Genomic DNA, 21,824 nt, shown 5'->3' with positions numbered 1-21,824 from the left:
TGTAAAGGGACAATAATATTTATTAACTTACTATCACTGTGTTTTACAGACTAGTTAGCAATGTATTGTCAGTATATTTGCTCATGCAGAGAATAACAGAAACACTGTTTGTTGAAGAACAATCTGATGATGACACCATACCTAAATTACATGTTTTTTTCTGCATTATGTTTTGCAAATATAAAATTTTCAGGTAAGCAACATATCAGCCAGCATGTCTGCCTATATCAATATATCTATAACACGCTGATATATCAGCAGTCCGAATTTTTTCTGTAAACGAAAAGCATACAAAGTAATGTTCATAGGGCAAAGAGCTAACTAAAGCTTAGCATTGCTAGCAAATATACTTTTGGTCATCATACATGTAATTCTCACCTCAATGCCATTTTATGTCAGAACCTTAATATGTATGTATATAAAGTCATGTTAATGCAATATGAGACATAAATGTGCCCTTTTTTACAAACACTGCCAATGTATTTGCCCTTGTTCTTGGCTGAATTCTGCTATCTACTGCCCTTTGATGTCATCCAAATATCACTTTCACAAACAAAAAAAGAAAAAGCCACTACTACTTCTGACTTCTAACTAATTTTTCTGTACTCACATTTTTTATGTTTTATTATAGTATCTAATACTTATCAGAAGTAGTATCTCTAATGTTTCTTTCTCTTTTCATTCGTCATCATCTTTTCCTTCAGTGTTCCATCATACTTATCCTTACTCATACTAGATTGATTACTAGGCTTTCTGCTTTGTTATTAAAAATGTGATATTTTTATTTGTTACAGAAGAAGTTTTGAGCTGGTTATAAACGTTTTTTTCTTTTTTTTGTTTACGAAAATGAGTACGTAACTATAGTGGCACAATAAATTGAGAATGAATTGGAACAGAACTGATGGTCGCGTTTATCTTTTTGATGAAACTCAATGACACATTTAAGTTCTATGTATTGCAGATCTACATACGCAAGACACGCACGATGACGTGTCAGTCTGAACAGGAAGTTGAAACACAGCATGCTTTATTTTTCTCCGCTTGACCGCACGTTCAAGCTGCTGTCGTCAGTAACTTACAACGTGCCAGTAAGTGTATTTTATTGAAAGTGCTACTGTTTATATATTAACCCATTTGAAAGTTTACGCTTGAAATCATTACTGTTTTAGTAAACAGTGCGTTTAAGCGTTGAAGCAGCAAGGGTGTTAGCGTAGCATAACCATGATCAATCTGTTCCATTTGACTCTATTCAGAAAAAGTTAGAAATTTGCTGGGTTTTCGGCAACGTAGGAGAGAAAACATTCACAGTCACAAACACAGTCATTCTTTAAACCAACCTCGTGTTCCTGTAAATTCGGCTTCATTTTTATCATTTAGTTTGCACAGTTTACATTAAAATATGGAAATTTTGTGAGCCGCAACCTGCCTAGTTGTAGAAGTAGGTAGACTGTATCAAACAATTAAAGTTAAGATGTTTTGGTATATGTGTTCTACATTATGATGTAACTGTCAGTTTAAGAATTACATTTTGTTTAAGGTGTAAAATATAATGTATTTTAGTTGGAGGGTAGAACCAGCCCAGCGTTAAATCAGCTGATATTTGTGTGGAGGTTGGTGTGGTTATCTAGTGCAAGGTAAATCAAATTGAAAAGAACATGTAATGATTTCAAATCCAGTTCTTTCAGACAAGTAAGCCCCCTGTGATTAGCAGGAACACTGAGCCGTCATGATGGCAGTGGGCAGGCTGACCTTCAGTAACATCACTGCTCTGGCTCCCATGGTCCGGGTGGGGACTCTGCCAATGAGGCTGCTGGCTCTGGACTATGGAGCTGATGTGGTTTACTGTGAGGTAAGGACACATACTACATCATGGTGAACTGAGTTTTTTTAAGCTTTGTTAACTTTGCTGTGTCTCTTCTAGGAGCTAATTGACATTAAAATGGCCCAGTGCCAAAGAGTGTTGAATGGTAAGAATTGCTTCACACCACAGACTTACAGTTGATGACATATAGACAACATGTCTCATTGTCTGAGTGTTTTTCAGAGGTTTTGGAGACGGTGGATTTTGTTGCACCAGATGATCGAGTGATGTTTAGGACCTGTGAGAGGGAAAGAGACAGAGTTGTGTTCCAGATGGTGAGACAAATCATTTTGCTCCTGCAGCTGCTGTTAAATGAATAAAAACATAATAAACTTAGGTTTTTTTTTTAGGGAACTGCTGATCCTGACAGAGCGTTGACAGTGGCCCAACTTGTGTGAGTTCACACAACTTAATCTTTTAGTCTAAATTTCATCTTCAGAAATACACAGTTGTAGGTTCATTTTGTAACTCAATTTTTTTGGCTGGTGCGACCTATAGTTCGTAAAATATGGTGTTTTGATCTGATTATAAAACACAACTTTAGGCCATCAAACTACATTTTTTTCCCTGACCCCACTGGTTAATGGACCTAATTTAAACTGAAAATTATTAATATTTTTTTTCAAGTTTGGACACTCATTTGGTAATATTAACTAGGGATGTCCCGATCAGCTTTCAAGATTCTCTATAAAGGCGGCAAATAGCAAGCATCACACCAAAAGCGACTGTCATACCCCTACACTACAGGACACAGAGCCACCCTGCAGAGAAGGCGTTAACTTTGAGAGCCCTAATAAATATATATCCGAGTCCTGATCGGGAGGCAACGTAATCGGGCCTGATTTCCGATCACGTGATCGGATCGGGACATCCTTAATATTAACCATAACATACACATTGTATTATATTATCTGAACCTGTCCAATGCTGCATTGCTGAATCTGGCCTGTGAAATCTGTGTCTCAATTCAGGGAGAAGGACGTGGCTGCCATTGATGTGAACATGGGCTGTCCCAAGGAATACTCCACTAAGGTAAGACAGCTGTCAGGATGCTGCTGCTTTGACCTCTGGCTGACCTCTGTTGTTCTGCAGGGTGGGATGGGTGTGGCGCTTCTGTCCGATCCTGACAGGATTGAAGCTGTGAGTTCTTTCACAAAAACACTGACTGGAAGTGCCTCCATGATGACGGTTATGCTAGATAAAACTCTTTACTGTGTATATTAACAATAGCTTTTCTCACCAGATCCTGAAGAAGCTGGTCACAGGAGTTTCTATACCAGTGACATGTAAAATCCGGATCCTGCCTACGGTAAGGTGCCAGTGTAACATGATAGTTTGCTGATTTGTCATAAATTTCTATTGAAACCCTTAGGATTATTATTAGGGCCCGAGCACCGAATGGTGCTGAACGTGCTCAAAAACTCACCAAATTTGGCACAAAATTGTCCCCCGACGAAATTCGCGACTTCACACTGTCGCCATTGGCGGGCGTGGCTGCATCGCTCTGCAGCGCCCCCTAAAGTGTGAAAATATTCACTGCAACTGCTACAGACCTGAAACTCGGTACACTGATGTATCGCCTCGTGACAAGAAAAAAAGCCTCTTGGACAATTCCACGATGTACAGGAAGTCCGCCATTTTGAAAAAACCACGCCTTGTTCCAATTTGCACACCCCGCACTTTTGCGAACTCCTCCTAGGGGAATCGCTTGATACGGCTGAAAATTGGTGCACTCGCCCTTAAGGGGTCAGGGACCAAAAGTTATCAAAAACGCAGCACTTCGTCATACGGTCTGGCTGTGGCGCCACCACGAAGTTGACCCTTCGCCAACGCACAGGAAATGGATGTGTTTGTTGCTGTATCTCCCACATACTTCAAAATCAGGTACACTGAGCCTGTCATTCTGAACAGATTGATATGCTAATGACCATAAACTCTCATAGCGCCGCCTACTGGAGGTATGAATTGTGTTCAGGCTGATTATCCATGTTCCACACCTCTTATTTGAACGAACTCCTCCTAGGGAAATAGTCTGACGGACCTGAGATTTTGTCACCTGGTTCTGAAGACATGGCTGAGCAAAAGTTATCAAAAACGCAGCTCAATGTTACACCATGTGGGCGGGCCATCGCCACAAAGGTGACCCTTCGCCACCATAGAGAAAGCTTCTGTGTTTCTTGATTTCTTCATCCTACCTGCCTCTTTCTCTATCATGACATCAGCCCCTGCACACCTTTTTATATCACCTCATCATCATATGTGGGCGTGGCCACATGGCTCAGCAGCGCCCCCTGGAATGAGATCTGACTCCCCGTTTGACCTACGTATCACCTCTAGACAAGAAAAAAAGTCTCTTGGAGGTATCCTCTAAAACGCACAGGAAGTCCGCCATTTTGAAAAAACTGCGCCATTTTGCAGTTTTCACTCCCTGCACTTTTACGAACTCCTCCCAGAGGATTTCTCCAATCCACCTGAAACTTGGTCTGCTTACTCTTAAGGCATTAGGGACCAAAAGTTATCAAAAACGCAGCACTTCGTCACACGGTCTGGCCGTGGCGCCGCCACAAAGTTGACCCTTCGCCAACTCACAGGAAATAGATGTATTTTTGGCTGTGTCTCCCACATACTTCATCCTATGTGGATGAAACTTTACAGTCATGCTGAACATCAGACACTGCACAGATTGACATGCTGATATGCTACAGTCACTGCGCCACGTACTGGCCGGAGTACCTGTCTTTTGTACATGTGTGTTTTGCTGTACTCTTCTGCCCTGCATAACACAGCTCGTGCCGGTACAGCTGGAAGAGAGGTCGTGGGCCAATAGGGGAGGCGGTGACTGCTGGTCCCGCGGACTGCAAGGGCTGCGAAGGTCCGTCATCGCTGCTTGCAGCTTTAATTTTTTTTTTCCCCCTGAGATCGCGTTTTTGGGGGCCTTAACATGCCCAAAAACTCACCAAACTCGGTAGAAAAATTCATTCGCCCGAAAAAGTTTGAAATTTGCTAACTTTTGAAACGCACATAGGAAAATGGCTCTATAGTGCCCCCAACACATAGCCCCTCTGGCCGGTTTGACACAGGATTATGAAAATTGGCACACACATGTATCACCTCAAGATGCTCAAAAAAGTCTCTTGGACCCCCCCCTCCAAACCCAACAGGAAGTCTGCCATTTTAAAGTTTCTGTTAATTTTTGGCGATTTGTGACCCTGCTACAAAACCTTTACTCTTACGGTGTGGCGGGGGCGTGACCTCAAAGTTTACCATTCGCCATTACAAAGGAACTCACTGTATTTGTTGCCCTAACGCGTAGCCCCTCTGGTCAGTTTGACACAGCAGCAGTAAAATTGGCACATATATGTATCACCTCAAGACGCACAAAAAAGTCTCTTGGACCACCCCTCCAAACTCAAGAGGAAGCCCGCCATTTTGACTTTTGTGGCCATTTTTTGCCTACTTGTGACCCTGCTACAAAATTTTCACACCTCACATACTAATCCAATGTGGACAAAATCCTACATGGAGAGGAGAGGGGATTACGCCAACCACGTGGATCGCAAGGTCTGCGAGGGCCCGCAATGCTGCTTGCAGCTTTAATTAGGGCCCGAGCCCCCCCCCCCCCCGAGATCGCATTTTTGGAGGCCTTAACATACACGCGTAGCCCCGCTGGCCAGTTTGACACAGGATCATGAAAATTGGCACACATATGTATCACTTCCAGATGCACAAAAAAGTCTCTTGGACCCCCCCTCCAAACCCAACAGGAAGTCCGCCATTTTGACTTTTGTGGCCATTTTTTGCCTATTTGTGACCCTGCTACAAAACTTTTCACGCCTTGCATACTTCATCCAATTGAGATAAAATTCACTGTGTCCACTCAGGACACCATAGGGAATAGACGCATTCCCAAACTCTTTCAAAAGTCTTACGGTGTGGTGGGGGTGTGGCCTCAAAGTTGACCATTTCCATTACAAAGGAACACTGTATTTTCTGCAGTACCACCAACATACTTTATGCAATGTGGACAAAATCTTACAGTACTGCTATGGACCCGAGTCTGAACAGATATATATGCTAATATGATGACAAGGTCATAGTGCCACCTACTGGCAGCAGGAAATTTGTCTTTTAAACATGTTTTTGTTCTACGTCTCTGGAAATGAGAGGACTGGAGAGTATAGGAGAGGAAACTGCGATTTTTGGGGGCCTTAACATGCCCCAAAACTCACCAAACTCGGTAGAAAAATTCATTCGCCTGAAAATTTGAAATTTGAAATGCACATGGGAAAATGGCTCTATAGCGCCCCCTAAAGGCTGTTCCATACTCCGCGAGACAGAGAACCGAGAACTCGCTCCACGGGTGGTAAGAGGAAAAAAAAAGTTCTTTTCAGCACGGAGGTACCATACTCCGCGAGACGTGTGTGTGCAGAACTCCTCATACGGCCCTCCTACGCAGCGCACGTCACACTAGGGTGACAATGCAGTTGTATTGTTAATTGTGAGCACAGTCGTGGTTACCTGGCCTAACGAGCTGATAATGTTCAGGGAAGAGGGCGCAGAGCATGACAATAGATAGAAGATCAGTGTAGCTGACTGTAGCAGACCTCTGGTCTGTGTGGATGACTGTCTGCAATAATACATCCCGTCTCCCGGTGGTTAATGTGCGCGAGCTGCTGTAACACTGTGATCAATACTGGGATTAGTTTTTATATCGCCACCTTTTAGACAGACTCTCTCCTCTGTGCGCCGTGTTTCTCCTTCCAGGAGCTGTTTGCCAGCTGCTCATCTAAACTGTCCATCGTCGTTGTACTTCCTCCTTCTGTCTGTGTGTTTTGCATCTGAAGAAGCTCTTGCCCTTCTCCACATTCATCACTCCCACAATAAATTCCGACCAATCACAGCATGGTTGCCGCACAGCCTTGAAAGAAAAAGTTCTGCCCGGACCCTGTGCACAAGAGTGCGGAACAATGGGCGGTCCGAGAAAAAAAACGTCTGCAGGGGGGAGGTAGTTCTCTGTTCTCGCGGAGTATGGATCCAGCTTAACGCATAGCCCCTCTGGCCGGTTTGACACAGGATTATGAAAATTGGCACACATATGTATCACCCCAAGATGCACAAAAAAGTCTCTTGGACCCCCCCTCCAAACCCAACAGGAAGTCCACCGTTTTGAATTTTGCAGCCATTTTTGGCCATTTGTGACCCTCCTACAACACTTTTCATGCCTCGCATACTTCATGGAATTGAGCTGAAATTCTCTGTGTCCACTCAGGACACCATAGGGAATAGACGCATTCCAAAACTCTTACAAAAGTCTTACGGTGTGGCCGGGGCGTGGCCTCAAAGTTTGACCATTTCAGAAGAAACAGGAAGTCGCTGTAACTTCTGTTTTTTCTGTACGATCGGTACCAAATGTCACATGTATGATCAGAGTCTGACCCTAAACACATCTATACAACAATATTGAGGTTTTGACAGAGCGCCACCTACTGGCTCCAAAAAATATCATGTTAGCAAACTCTTGCTAACTATTTGCACATGCTTGATCTAATTCACTTAAAATGTAGTGTGTCTACTCTTGAGACAATAAGGAACACACATGTTCAAGATTGTGTACTAAAGTATTACGGTTTGAAGGGGGCGTGGTTTCAAAATTCGACAATTCCATTCCAATCAGGAAGTTGCTGTAACTTCTGTGTTTACTGTCCGATCTGCCCCAAAATGGACATGTATGATTGGAGCCACACCCTGAATACTTAGTGTAGTAGTGTCAGACATTGTTCAGTTTTTGACAGAGCGCCACCTACTGGCTACACAAAATGTTGTGTTGTCATAGGTTTTTCTGCCTGCCCCCCTGCACAAAAACGTCTCTTGGAACCCCCCTCCTAACCCAACAGGAAGTCTGCCATCTTGAATTTTGTGGTGATTTTAGCGCGTAGTAAAAGTGCTGGAAGTGAAAAATAAAAAATGGCGCAGTTTTTTTCAAAATGGTGGACTTCCTGTACGTCATGAAATTTTTGTCTAAGAGGCTTTTTTTTGTCACAAGGCTATATATCAGTGTACCGAGTTTCAAGTCTGTAGCAGTTGCGGTGAATATTTTCACACTTTAGGGGGCGCTGCAGAGCCATGCGGCCACACCCGCCAATGGCGACAGTGTTTTCGTCATGGGACAATTTTGTGCCAAATTTGATGAGTTTTTGAGCATGTCCAGGGGGTCAAATTTGTGATACCGTAGCCGGAACAAGAATAGGGAATAATAGTAATAGGCACTTGCATTTCAATACGGCTCTCGCACGTTTCCTGCTCGGGCCCTAATTAAAGCTGCAGCGGCGATGACGGGCCCTTGCACTTCTTGCGGTCTGTGGGACCAGCAGCCGCCGCATCCCCTATCCCCACGTCCTCTCTTTCCCCGTTACCGGCACGAGCTGTGGTCTGCAGGGCAGAAAAGGACACCAAAAAACACATACACAAAAGACAGGTCCTCCAGCCAGTAGGTCGTGCAGTGACTGTAGCAATACAGCATGTCAATGCATCCAGACTCAGATGTTCAGCATGACTATAAGGTTTCATCCACATAGGATGAAGTATGTGGGAGATACAACCACAAAAACATCTGTTTCCTGTGCGTTGTGATGAAGAATCTGTCTTGTGATGAAGAATCTGCTTTGATTACCATTTGCTAACCTTTTGTTGTCTACCCCCACTGATCAAGCTGGCTAGTGTTGATCATTTCCTAACCTCTTGTTGTCTACCCCATTGATCAAGTTAATATACATTTCTTTGCTAAGGTGCCGCAAAGCGTCTAGAAACCTGGACCTATTCCCTACCCCCTAGTGGTTGAGGTGTTACTCCTCCTGTCTATTGTTGACTCTCCCAGACCCCAGACCTTGTGACTCCACTCCTTTGTTCCTTTCATCTCTGTCCTTGTAAAGCCTCTTCCTGACCCCTACCTGTGAACACACCCACCACCCTTTATCCCACCTGTATAAATGCTGTATACTTCCACTGCTCTGGGTCGGCTTATCATCTCAGACCCACTCTCTGTGATTGTAAGTCCACCGTATACTGGTATGCTATTAAACAACCCACTACAGCAAACTTGGAATACTTTGTTGAGTGAAATTCTTCAACAGTTGGCGAAGGGACAACTTCGTGGTGGCGCCACAGCCAGAACGTGTGATGAAGTGCTGCGTTTTTTAAAACTTTTGGTCCCTAATGCTTTACAAGTAACCAGACCAATTTGCAGGTGGATTAGACAAATCAAATGCAAAATGGCTAGTGTTTTGCAAAATGGCTAGTGTTTTTCAAAATGGCGGACTTCCTGTGCGTTTTAGAGGATACCTCGAAGAGACATTGCTTGAGCTGATACACATGTGTACCAAATTTCGTGTGTGTAGGTGAAACTGCAACCCACATTTCAATGTAGGGGGGAGCTGGCGAGCCATGTGGCCACGCCTGCATGTGCATAGGGTTATATAAATCTGTTCAGAATGACAGGCTCAGCATGCCTGATTTTTTTTCATCCACATTGGATGAAGTATGTGGGAAATACAGCCACAAATACATCAATTTCCTGTGAGTTGGCGAAGGGTCAAATTCGTGGAAGACCATATGATGAAGTGCTGCGTTTTTGACAACTTTTGGTCCCTAATGCCTTAAGAGTAATTAGACCAATTTTCAGGTGGACTGGACAAATTCTCTGGGAGGAGTTAGTAAAAATGCGGGGAGTGAAAAATGCAAAATGGTGCAGTTTTTTCAAAATGGCGGACCTCCTGTGCATTTTAGAGGATACCTCCAAGAGACTTTTTTTCACTTCTAGAGGTGAGACATATGTGTGCCAATTTTCGTGTCTGTAGGTCAAACGGGGAGTCAGATCTCATTCCAGGGGGCGCTGCTGAGCCATGTGGCCACGCCCACATATGACGATGAGGTGATATAAAAAGGTGTGCAGGGGCTGATGTCATGATAGAGAAAGAGGCAGGTAGGATGAAGAAATCAAGAAACACAGCAGCGTTCTCTATGGTGGCGAAGGGTCACCTTCACGGCATTGCCCCGCCCACACGGTGTAACATCGAGCTGCGTTTTTGATAACTTTTGCTCAGCCATGTCTTCAGAACCATGTGACAATCTCAGGTCTATCAGAGTATTTCCCTATGAGGAGTTCGTTTAAATGCGAGGTGTAGAACATGGATAATCAGCCTGAACACAATTCATACTGCCAGTAGGTGGCACTATGAGAGTATCAGCTTATTAGCATATCTATCTGTTCAGAATGACAGGCTCAGCGTGCCTGATTTTTTTTTTTCATCCACATAGGATGAAGTATGTGGGAGATACAGCCACAAATACATCAATTTCCTGTGCGTTGGCGAAGAGTCAACTTCGTGGCGGCACTGCAGCCAGACCGTATGATGAAGTGCTGCGTTTTTGATAAGTTTTGGTCCCTTACCCCTTAAGGGCGAGCGCACAAATTTTTAGCCGTATCAAGCAATTCTTCTAGGGGGAGTTCGCAGAAGTGCGGGGTGAGCAAATTGGTACATGGCGGGGTTTTTTCAAAAACCGACTTCCTGTACGTCGTGGAATTTTTGGCTAAGAGGCTTTTTTTCTTGTCACGAAGCGATACATCAGTGTACCAAGTTTCAAGTCTGTAGCAGTTCCGGTGAATATTTTCACACTTTAGGGGGCGCTGCAGAGCCACGCGGCCAATGAGGCCACACCCGCCAATGGCAACAGTGTCAGGTCGCGATTTTCGTCGGGGGACAATTTTGTGCCAAATTTGGTGATTTTTCGAGCACACGTCCAGGGGGTCAAATTTGCGATACCGTAGCCGGAACAAGAATATGGAATAAAAATAATAACCCTGCATTTCAATAGGGCTCTCGCACGTTTCGTGCTCGGGCCCTAATTAGTTGGAAAAAGCACAAGGTGCAGCAGCAAAGGGTTTAGTAAAAACATAAAAGCACCAGTGTAATTAGCAAGCATTAATAAAGATGATTGTTGTTCGGATATTGTTCCATTCTTGAGAGGCTTTGACAGAGAAAGCTGACTGACTAAAAGCACTTTTTGTGGGATAATACAGTCACCTCTAGACACTCCTCAAGTGATGTGTGGATGTTCTGACACTGACAAATTCACAAAGAGGATATGGGGCCATCCCATGTAGGGTTTTGTATGTCTGGCAGGCCTTCGTGTACTTAAGCAGACTGTGTTTTGATAGAATGGAGCAGTGATGAAAGTGTTTTGGTTTTTTTGTCTAGTACTTTGATTGCCTGCTTGTATAAGGACTGTAATGGTATGAAGTTGGTGGAGTTAGTGACATGAGAGAAAAATCATTAAGTGCATGAATGTTTTGGCTGCTTGGATGGACATGGAATTTCTAATAAATCGGAAATTAGCTAGGTTAAATTTTACTTTTTTAAAGGTTTGCTTTGCGTGTGACCTAAAATTTAGTTATATTAAAATAGAGGTATATTGTCAAGTCCAGCAGGATTTTATAAAGTGCAGCGTAGTGCATATCACAGACTTTAGCATAGGGTGTGACTGTGTGTCTATAGGGGGAAGTGAGTGTGTGTATGTGTAAGCTGGGGTGTGATTGATTTCACAGCTCAGGGGAAGAAGCTGTGTCTGCTTGTATGAGTATTATGATTCTGTACAAGGGAGAGGCACAAACAGCCTGTAGCCAGATGTGATGTGGTTGCCCAGGAACGTTTTGTTTTCCATTCACTCTATAGCCTCTCCTTTTATGAGGAGATGAGTGTGGTCAATCTTCCATGACCTCCTAAAGTCCACAATGACCTCCTTGTTTTTGCTGATGTTCAGAACAAGGTTATTGTCTGAACACCATCTTGTCAGATGCTGGATCTCCTCTCTGTAGTGGGTCTCATCATTGTCCATGTACAACGTTCATCATCCAACCAAGAACCTGTCTGATGCCTGTCCCTGCTCAGTACCAGGCAGCTCTGCATCACTCTCCTTACTGGTTGGCAGTGTGTCACTAAACTAAAGAGTGCTGGCCTCTTCCCACTACATATGCCAAATTCCTCTGCACTGCTCTCTGCTTATATAAGTAGCCTTAAAAGTCTGACTTTAAGTATTAAAGTACAGTTTGCATTTTGAGCTGTGGCTCCACCAGATAAAGGATTTAATGTAGGTGGTGGACTTTCACTTAAAAAATATGCACACAATCAGTTCAGCAGAACTGAAGCTAACGGAGCGAGCTATGCTTCAATACTACCACCATGTTGGTGAGTGACCACCAGTAACTGCAGAGGCTATGAGTCTACCCTGTAAAATTATAGTTGATTGGTTTCAGATGGAGGAAACGGTAAATCTGGTCCAGAAGATCGAGAAGACCGGTGTTGCTGCTATTGCTGTTCACGGCAGGTAAACTATTTACTACTTCCTGTTGAATTTTGTGTTGGTAACGGCTGAAGCCCGGTCATATTTTCCTCTATTCAGGTTTAAGGAGGAGCGTCCCAGACATCCCGTCCACTGTGATTACATTCAGGCTGTTGCTCAGGCTGTTTCCATCCCTGTCATTGCAAAGTAAGTTGAAACAAGTTCAACCGCAAGCAGCAAGTGTAAATGACTGCTAGTCATTCTCGGCACAACTGTTTCACTTTTAACACTGACTGCATGATACTGAAATTGTGGTTGTTGGTCTACTGGATTAAAATGAATTTTGTGTATTGAAGTTAAATTGAGTCTTACATTTTTGTTGTACACAACACAACAAAAATATTGTGGCTTGTTTAGTTCCAGCCATGTCCTGATGTCCTTTCTTGCAGTGGTGGTTCTTCAGATCTGGTGAAGACTAATGCCGACATAGATGAGTTCAGAAAGTTGACAGGGGCCTCGTCAGTCATGTTAGCCCGCGCTGCCATGTGGAACGCATCCATATTCAGCAAACAGGAACTACTTCCAGTGGAGAAGGTCATGGAAGAATACCTTAAATATGTGAGTCTCTTCACTGCCCTATGTTTTAACTCCAAAAGCTGCCACTGGGCTTGAAATGCATGCTTTTAAAATACAAAGTCAATATTTCATAATATGAAAAAAAAAAAAGTTTGCATGGTACATGAGCACACCATGTAAGATGTAGTTTCCTACCAAATCAGAGCTAAAATCGTGATTTGTCTTGATAACGTTATTCTACCTTTCAATTTAAAATTTTAAAATTTGCTTGAAATAAACCATTTTCATCAACATTTCATAAAAAACACAAAATATTTTGAATGAAAAAAAATGCAAACAGGCAATCCTTCAAAAACGTATTGATAATACAGAAATGTCCAGCTTCTGCAACTTTCCATACAGTGTGCACTTTTTAGCAGTGACCTTTTGTGTCTAACTCTTCTTAAGGCATGTGTCCATAATCATCTTCAGCAGTCCTCTCCATGACTGTGGTTGTGTACTATATACTGGATATTTGTACTGTTTTTTTACAGGCCATTCGGTACGATAACAACGCCTTCAACACAAAGTACTGTCTTTGTCAGATGCTAAGAGACAAGGTGGAGTCTCCTCTGGGGAAGCAGGTGCAGGCAGCTCAGACCAACGCAGAGATCAGGTACAGGGCTTTTGTATGACTCATCGTTTATACCAGAGGTGACACAGCATGTCGTCTATGAGCTGTGATGTACTGTGTTGCAGCGAAGCTTACGGGCTGCAGGAGTTCTACCAGCACACTCAAGAACAGCAGCAGGCCAAGAGGGACTCCCTGCAGACCAGCAGCCAGCCAGACCGACCCATCATGGACGGAGACGTCACCACCATGGCTGTCAAGTTTGAACGGTCAGTGAGACATTTAACACTAGAAAAGGGCATTTCCTGAAGAAAATGCAAGTTTTATTGCTGCAGCTGAAGCATTGCTTTGAATGCTGATGTGAAGGATTGCTCTGAATTGCTGGAGAATCAGAGCAATTCAGAGCTTTGTATGCCTCTGTGTGTCAGCCTGTCACCATGGTAACAGCAGAGGAGACCTCAAAAACCAAATTTGAGGCAGGAATTAGAAAATTCTGAATACAAGTTTGATAGCAGCATCTAATGAGTGTTTTAAGACTAAAATGGAGTCTGTAGCTTGAAATTTGTAGGAGATACATTTGGCAGATGACCCTCGTTGAAGGGATCTCTCATAGACTCCCATGTTAAAAATGACACCGAAATTGCTTAATATTTGAAAAACTACTTGCGGGTCAACTTGAAGTTGACCCGGAATGTCCTCTGTGAGATGAACATTTTGATAGTTGAAAGTTGAATGGCTGAAATCAGTCAATGTATGCTGAAGATACGCTGCGCCAAAAAACATATGGAAGAATAAAAAAGAAGAAATTAAAGCTGCAAGCAGCGATGAAGGGCCCTCGCAGCCCTTGCGGTCCGCGGGACCAGCAGCTGCCGCCTCCCCTTTAACCCCACGACCTCTCTCCCAGCTGTACCGGCATGAGCTGTGGTCTGCAGGGCAGAAGAGTACAGCAAAACACATGTACAAAAGACAGGTCCTCCGGCCAGTAGGTGGCGCAGTGACTGTAGCATATCAGCATGTCAATCTGTGCAGTGTCGGATGTTCAGCATGACTGTAAAGTTGCATCCACATAGGATGAAGTGTGTGGGAGATACAGCCAAAAATACATCTATTTCCTGTGCATTGGCGAAGGGTCAACTTTGTGGCGTTTTTGATAACTTTTGGTCCCTAATGCCTTAAGAGTAACCAGATCAAGTTTCAGATGGATTGGACAAATCCACTAGGAGGAGTTTGTAAAAGTGTGGGGAGAAAAACATGCAAAATGGCGCAGTTTTTTCAAAATGGCGGACTTCCTGTGCGTTTTAGAGGATACCTCCAAGAGACTTTTTTTGTCGTCTAGAGGTGATACATATGTGTACCGATTTTCATGGCTGTAGGGCAAACAGGGACTCAGATCTCATTGTAGGGGGCGCTGCTGAGCCATGTGGCCACGCCCATATGACGATGAGGTGATATGGAAAGGTGCACAGGGGCTGATGTCATGATAGAGTAAGAGGCAGGTAGGATGAACAAATCAAGAAACACAGCAGCTTTCTGTATGATGGCGAAGGGTCACCTTTGTGGCGATGCCCCGCCTGCACGGTGTAACATCGAGCTGCGTTTTTGATAAATTTTGCTCAGCTATGTCTTCAGAACCAGGTGGGAGATACAGCCACAAACACATCCATTTCCTGTGCGTTGGCGAAGGGTCAACTTCGTGGTGACACCACAGCCAGACCGTATGACGAAGTGCTGCGTTTTTGATAACTTTTGGTCCCTAAGCCCTTAAGGGTGAGTGCACCAATTTTCAGCCATATCAAGCAATTCCACTAGGAGGAGTTTGCAAAACTGCAGGGTGTGCAAATTGGAACAAGGCGTGAGTTTTTCATATTAGCGGACTTCCTGTACATCGTGGAATTTTCGTCCAAGAGGCTTTTTTTCTTGTCACGAGGTGCTACATCAGTGTACCGAGTCTGAAGTCTGTAGCACTTGCGGTGAATATTTTCACACTTTAGGGGGCGCTGCAGAGTCATGCGGCCACGCCCACCCATGGCGACAGTGTCCTAATACCTACAATTACAATAGGGCCTTCGCACCACTCGGTGCTCGGGCCCTAATAATAATAAAACCAGCAATTACAATAGGGCCTTCGCACCACTCAGTGCTCGGGCCCTAATAAAGGACAACAGAACAACAGTTTGACACTAATTAAACTAAAACTAATTAAGAATAACAATTCAATTCAATTCAATTCAGTTTTATTTATATAGCGCATATTACAATCAGACATTGTCTCAAAGCGCTTCACAGGAACCCCCCTAAGAGCACTGTGGCAAGGAAAAACTCCCTTTAAGAGGAAGAAACCTTGAGCAGGACCCGTCAACTTAAGGGGGAACCAGTCCTGCTGCTAGTCAGAGAGGATGAGGGAGAGAGAGAGAGAGAGAGAGAGGATGAAGGAGAGAGAGAGAGAGAGGAGAGAGATAGAGAGAGAGAGAGAGAGAGAGAGAGAGAGAGAGAGAGAGAGAGAGAGAGAGAGAGAGAGAGAGAGAGAGAGAGAGAGAGAGAGAGAGAGAGAGAGAGAGAGAGAGAGAGAGAGAGAGAGAGAGAGAGGAGCAAACATGATACAAACATGATACAGTACAGAGCAAACATGACAGCAAGATGAAACAGTGATTATATTGTAATAGATAGGAATTGTAATTTAATAATACAGTATTACAATACAATAATACAGTATACAGTATCTAATTTGATAGCAAGGATGAGCAGCAGGGGCTAGTGAAGTCGATGAGCACAGGAGAGATCAGGGACCAGACTGCAGGTCAGCATGCAGGTCTTGAGACCTGCAAAGAGAGAGAGCGAGAGCGAGGCACAGAACTACAAGGAAGACAGTAAACACAGATTATGAGACGATATTACCCAGTATGATCCAGACTAAGGAGAGTAGAGGAGAGGTCAGAGGGTGCTCAGAGGATCATGTTTGTGCCACCCGACAACGTAGAGCAGGAGAGACTTCACGGGCCGGACTGCAGGTCATCATCCAGGTCTTGAGACCAGTGTGAGCCAGACTAAGGAGAGAAAAGGAGAGGTTAGAGGGTGAGAGGGAAATTGCTCAGTGGATCATGTTTGTGCCCCCCGACAACGTAGGCCTAGAGCAGCATAGCTGTGCTACTCACTAGGTCTAAGGCTAACTGTACGCCTTACTAAACAGAAAAGTTTTAAGTCTAGTCCTAAAGGTGGAGGCAGTGTCTGCCTCTCAGACCCAGATTGGTAACTGGTTCCATAATAGCGGTGCCTGATCCGTCCTCCCATTCTGCTTCTATGAATCCTAGGAACTACTAGTAAACCTGCACTCAGAGATCTGAGTGTCCTATTAGGAACATATGGTACAATCAGGTCCTGCAGATACAATGGAGCAAGTCCATGAAGAGCCTTGTAGGTTAGAAGAAGGATCTTGAAGTGTATTCTTGAGTCCACTGGGAGCCAGTGAAGAGACGCTAGAACAGGAGAGATATGATCCCTTTGGCTGCTTCCTGTCAGAACTCTAGCTGCTGCGTTCTGGATCAGCTGCAGACTGTTGATGGAGTAATGTGGACATCCTGACAATAAAGAGTTGCAGTAGTCCAGTCTTGAAGTGACAAAAGCATGGATGAGCTTTTCAGCATCACTCTGAGAGAGGATGCTCCTGATCTTAGTAATATTATGCAGGTGAAAGAAAGCGGTCTTGGAGACCTGCTTAATATGAGAGACAAACGACATGTCTTGATCAAAGATAACTCCAAGGTTCCTCACAGTCGTACTGGAGGCCAGAGTAATTCCATCCAGAGAGAAAGTATTATCTGATAAACTAGTTCTGAGATGTTTCGGTCCAAAAACAATGACCTCAGTCTTGTCCGAGTTTAATAGTAAAAAGTTGGAGGACATCCAGTCCTTTATGTCCTTTAGACACGCCTGTAGTCTGACTAGCGGCTCCGTTTCTTCAGGCTTCATGGATAAATACAGCTGGGTATCATCAGCATAACAATGAAAGTTTATGCCGTGCTTCTGGGTGATGTTTCCTAGAGGGAGCATGTAGAGGGTGAACAGGATCGGTCCGAGCACAGAACCCTGTGGAACACCGTGGTTAACCCTTGTACCTGTGGAAGACACATCGTTAGTGTGAACAAAATGAAATCTGTCAGATAAATATGATTTAAACCAGCGCAGTGCTGTTCCTGTAATCCTGATCTCGTGTTCCAATCTGTGTAGCAGGATGCGATGATCTACGGTGTCGAAGGCAGCACTGAGATCCAGTAGAACGAGTACAGAGACGAGACCCCTGTCCGATGCCATGAGGAGGTTATTGGTGGCTTTAAGCAGTGCTGTTTCTGTGCTGTGATGGGCTCTGAATCCAGACTGGAAAGCATCGAACAGACTGTTCCTACGCAGGTGGTCGTTTAGCTGACTTACAACAGCTCTTTCGAGTAGTTTGGAGATAAAGGTGAGGTTGGAGATCGGTCTGTAGTTTCCTAGGACGTCCGGGTCCAGTGAAGGTTTTTTAAGTATTGGAATGATCACAGCAGTTTTAAAAGCCTGTGGTACATATCCTGTTTCCAGAGACAAGTTGATCTGTCTTAATATAGAGTCTCCGATCAGAGGAATAGCATCTTTGAGGAGCCGTGAAGGGATCGGATCCAGAAGACAGGTAGTAGGTTTAGACTTGCTGATGCTGGTGGTCAGCTCAGGGAGGCCGATGGGCGCGAAGCAGTCCAGAGTTAGATCAGGATCCGTTTCCAGAAGTGGCAGTGTGTCCTCAGCGGTCACAGAGAGATTGTGGTTGATTTGTCCTCTAATAGTGGTGATTTTATCGCTGAAGAAGCTCATGAAGTCTTCACTACTAAGAGCTGCAGGAATGCGAGGCTCCACAGAGCCGTGGCTCTTTGTCAGCCTGGCCACGGCGTTAAAGAGAAAGCGCGGGTTGTTCTTGTTTTCTTGTATTAGAGATGAATAGTAGGCTGTCCTAGCTTTGCGAAGGGCCTTCCTATACGTCAGCAGACTGTCTCTCCAGATCCTCCGGGAGTCATCTGATTTAGAGGACTGCCACATCCTCTCCATCCTTCGTGTAATCCGTTTCAGTGATCGGATGTTTGAGTTGTACCACGGAGCTAGCCTCTTCTGGTTTGTAGTTTTCTTCTTCTTCAGTGGAGCAATCCTGTTTAACAACATGCATTACACAGCTGAGTACAATTGTGTTTGGGCCACTACTTGAACCTTCTATGTGTCATACTTATTAAAGAGCAGTGATTAAAACATGCTGGTATTATAAGATTGAGTTTTCAACATTTGAAGGGAAAATATGATCCAGGGATAAAAAGAAAATATTAACTGTTGAAAAAATACATTAAAGAAAAGAAAGAGAAGTAGCTCAATATTACATACACGTGTTATATATACATGTATAATGGAAAGTAAGTGAACATTTAAATGCAACAGAAATGTTGCGAAGGAATGTGGATTATTTGATGTTTTAGCCGTTACAGTCAGCCGGGCGAGGGTGGACACACCAACAAAAAGCCATCTGCTGACAATAGTGTTATATAAAAGTACACAATGGAATACAAGTAAACACTGCATTAAAATGGAAAAAAGGCATACACTTGGACAGAATTCTAAAAGGAAAAACAAATTCTATTGTATTTATATTAACAATGCAAATATGCTAGTATTTCACACTTCTCAGTTTCAGATTTTTAACCCTGAGCTTAAAGTATTACTGCAGGGATCAAGTTGGTGGACTTACAGGCATCGTACCAGTCCAAATTATAGAGTATATTTTAGATAAATGTTTGTGGTATAAGAGCAAATGTGTATAGAATTGCATAAAAGGCTTATGAACGTCATGCTTGTGTTGTTGCAGAAGGGAGTATCCACCTCAGATCACTCCAAAGATGTTCCTGCTTGAGTGGAGCCGCAAGGAGAAGCTAGAGCAGCCACTCTATGAGACTGTAAGAAAACTCACATTCAGTTGTTGCAATGACTGAAAAGGACAAAAATGCACTTCTTAATCGTCTGTTAATAATATCTTTTTTTTTTATTTGAAAAAAAAAAATCAAATCCTACCTTTATCATGTATTTTATTTATGTCATTTTGTATTTACATGTACGGCATTGTGACCATGGTAATTTTGACCCACTAATTTGTAAAAAATGTGTAAAAAGTTAAAATTAACTTTTCTCCTTCATGTCCCTATATATACCACCGATCTCATAATGCTGGGAAAAATAATTATTCAGAAGACCATGTACGCACAGCTTTGGCCACAGTATAAGGTTGAGGGCCAAATGATTGTTAACCAGCATCTAATTAACCACCATCCAATCAGGAGTCATCAATTCTAATTGGACATGTGTAGATAACCCCTAACCCTATGACAAACCTGGAAAACTAATGCTGTTTTCGAAAACTCACTCCCTACCCACCAAATGGGTTCAATATAGGGCACCGTATAGTGAACTCATTGGAAAAACATTTTTTCACTGTTAACGTCGTCGTTGCTGTCACATAAAACGTGCTGATCTCTCCCGTCGAAACAGACTACGTTGTTAGCAGTTAAAATTTGTGTCGTTAAAGCCCAATAAACATTGTATGGAAAAAAGGTAATAAAACAAACACAGGTTATGTTATATTATTTAAACAGATCGTTATATTTGTAAGGCGGGTAATGTAACTTATGTTTCCGTTCTTCTCACTTCTCGTGCAATACATGATGGTACATATCGCTAATGTAGTGACCATCAGATAGACACTACCTTTCGTGATGCATTGTGAGATACATTGAGGGCACTATATGGGGTCTAAAATGTCTCACTACACATTCAGACAGCACTATATAGGGCCATATATAGTGATTAGGATGTGATTTTGGACACAGCCTAAATGTCACCCTCATTGCAGCTACAGTCTGTTAGTAGTTGCGTCAAAGTCATTGTGTGTGAGTGTGTTTGATTTTGTTTTGTGTTTTCCAGGTACAGCGCTCCCAGGACCGTGCCTTTCAGTCCACTGTGACTGTAGCAGAGAAGAAATACAGATCCTCATTGTGGTATGTTATTTATACACCATGTGAACTGAACCACATAAACAGCAATAAGAAAGCTTTAGGATCAGAATGATAATAAGTCACAAAGTATTTCTCAGAAAATTAGATTATGTAGAGATTGTTTAGAGTTTCTTACTTTTGCAAGGCAACCTTTTCACCTGTCGTGACTATTTTAAATTGTATTTTGTTTTAGTTGATTAGCGTCTTTTACCTACTTTACCTAAGTAGGCAACAGTGACAGGAAAAACTTCCCTTCCGCAGATCATCTTATTAGTAGGAGAGCGAAGGAGAGGAACAAAGATACAACCTGACCAAGAACAAATATAGCAGGTTACAGGTTGTTGTTGTTACCAGGCAACCTAAAAACCTGTGTTGTATTACAGCTGACATATCATTAGTTACGTGTACTAATATTGTGAGAATGTTCATCAGCATGGAACATTGTGTACTTTGAATGCATATGATAACATGCTGATTGTGCGCACTCCTACAGTTTTCTACAGTTATCATTGTGTCTTGTGTGGTTGAGCTCTCCCTCCTACAGTTTTGACCAAATTAGCTATACAAGTGTGAAGATTGTGTGATATAAAAAAAACAGTTTCAGTCTGCACAACTTTGACAAAATTCATATATGACTGCTTGAATATGATCTGATCGTAATGTTATAAAATCTTTGTTTTCAGGGAGAAGTCAAAGAAATTCGCAGAGCAGGCAGCTGCCATTGTCTGCCTCAGATTTCTGGGAATACCTGAGGGACGCATCGGTGAGGAAGACTCCGGCTTGGTCTGCAAAAGGAAGAGAGAGGGGAAGATGAACGGCACCACGGAGGAGGGAGGCAGCAAGAAAAGACATGTAGTTGACGTCCCACAGGAAACAGAAACCTCATAGAACGCTGTGGTGACGAACAGAGACAATCACAAAGCAGCCACGCCTCTGTAGCAACCACAAAGAGTAAGAAGAATGTTTTCATTCAAAGAGAAGAGTCTGCAGTGGATAGATGGTTCTGTGAACTGTAAAAGCAAAGGGGGTTTCAGCTGGCAGCTGATGGGAGAGGGAAACCTTTTATTGGTCACAATGACCGGACTTGCATCATGTCCTGTTTATCCATTCAACACAATCCAAAAATGAACACTATATTTAGATTGTCTGCCCTCATTCGGCAGCTGCTGAACTCAGTTTGGATTTTTTTATATATATATATTTTTATCTTATTGAAATCGTTGTTTTAACCTAGTAACAAAATAAACAGGGGGCAATGTTAAACTTTCATATTTAACATTTCAGAAAAAAACACATGGATTTTAACCCCCGGTGCCTTTTTATCCTCCTTTGGATGAGCCTTAAATTTAAATAATCTGATATGTTTGCATCTTTTTTGTTCTGATCACTT

General features: G+C 43.1%; 1 protein-coding gene across 4 annotated transcripts; it reads left to right on the top strand.

Annotated features, from left to right (window-relative positions):
• The first annotated feature begins 992 nt into the window (after nucleotides 1-992).
• On the top strand, nucleotides 993-21,354 carry dus2 (dihydrouridine synthase 2). 4 transcript variants are annotated; one of them, XM_028407446.1, is made up of 16 exons: nucleotides 993-1,088; nucleotides 1,709-1,849; nucleotides 1,922-1,967; nucleotides 2,045-2,136; nucleotides 2,212-2,255; nucleotides 2,833-2,893; nucleotides 2,954-3,001; nucleotides 3,105-3,170; nucleotides 12,171-12,241; nucleotides 12,317-12,403; nucleotides 12,646-12,814; nucleotides 13,306-13,427; nucleotides 13,511-13,651; nucleotides 19,255-19,342; nucleotides 20,364-20,437; nucleotides 21,118-21,354. In XM_028407446.1, the coding sequence occupies exons 2-16, from the start codon at nucleotides 1,727-1,729 to the stop codon at nucleotides 21,320-21,322; spliced, it is 1,437 nt and encodes a 478-aa protein (XP_028263247.1). In that variant the 5' UTR covers nucleotides 993-1,088; nucleotides 1,709-1,726; the 3' UTR covers nucleotides 21,323-21,354. The 4 variants fall into 4 exon arrangements, with proteins under 4 accessions (XP_028263247.1, XP_028263250.1, XP_028263248.1 ...); XM_028407447.1 differs by having other exon boundaries at nucleotides 1,006-1,088; nucleotides 1,712-1,849; XM_028407448.1 differs by having other exon boundaries at nucleotides 1,010-1,088; nucleotides 1,677-1,849.
• The last annotated feature ends 470 nt before the right edge of the window (nucleotides 21,355-21,824 follow it).

Source organism: Parambassis ranga, chromosome 6, assembly GCF_900634625.1.
Source record: "Parambassis ranga chromosome 6, fParRan2.1, whole genome shotgun sequence".
Taxonomy (NCBI): Eukaryota; Metazoa; Chordata; class Actinopteri; family Ambassidae; genus Parambassis; species Parambassis ranga.
The sequence above is the reverse complement of the archived record's forward strand: the minus strand, read 5'-3'. Positions and strand labels throughout refer to the sequence as shown.

Coding starts and splice junctions, on each gene's coding strand:
- dus2 (XM_028407446.1), top strand. CDS start 1,727: ATGATGGCAGTGGGCAGGCTGACCTTCAGTAACATCACTGCTCTGGCT. Junction 2,137..2,211: donor ACAGAGTTGTGTTCCAGATG/GTGAGACAAATC, acceptor TTTTTTTTTTAG/GGAACTGCTGATCCTGACAG. Junction 2,894..2,953: donor CCAAGGAATACTCCACTAAG/GTAAGACAGCTG, acceptor GTTGTTCTGCAG/GGTGGGATGGGTGTGGCGCT.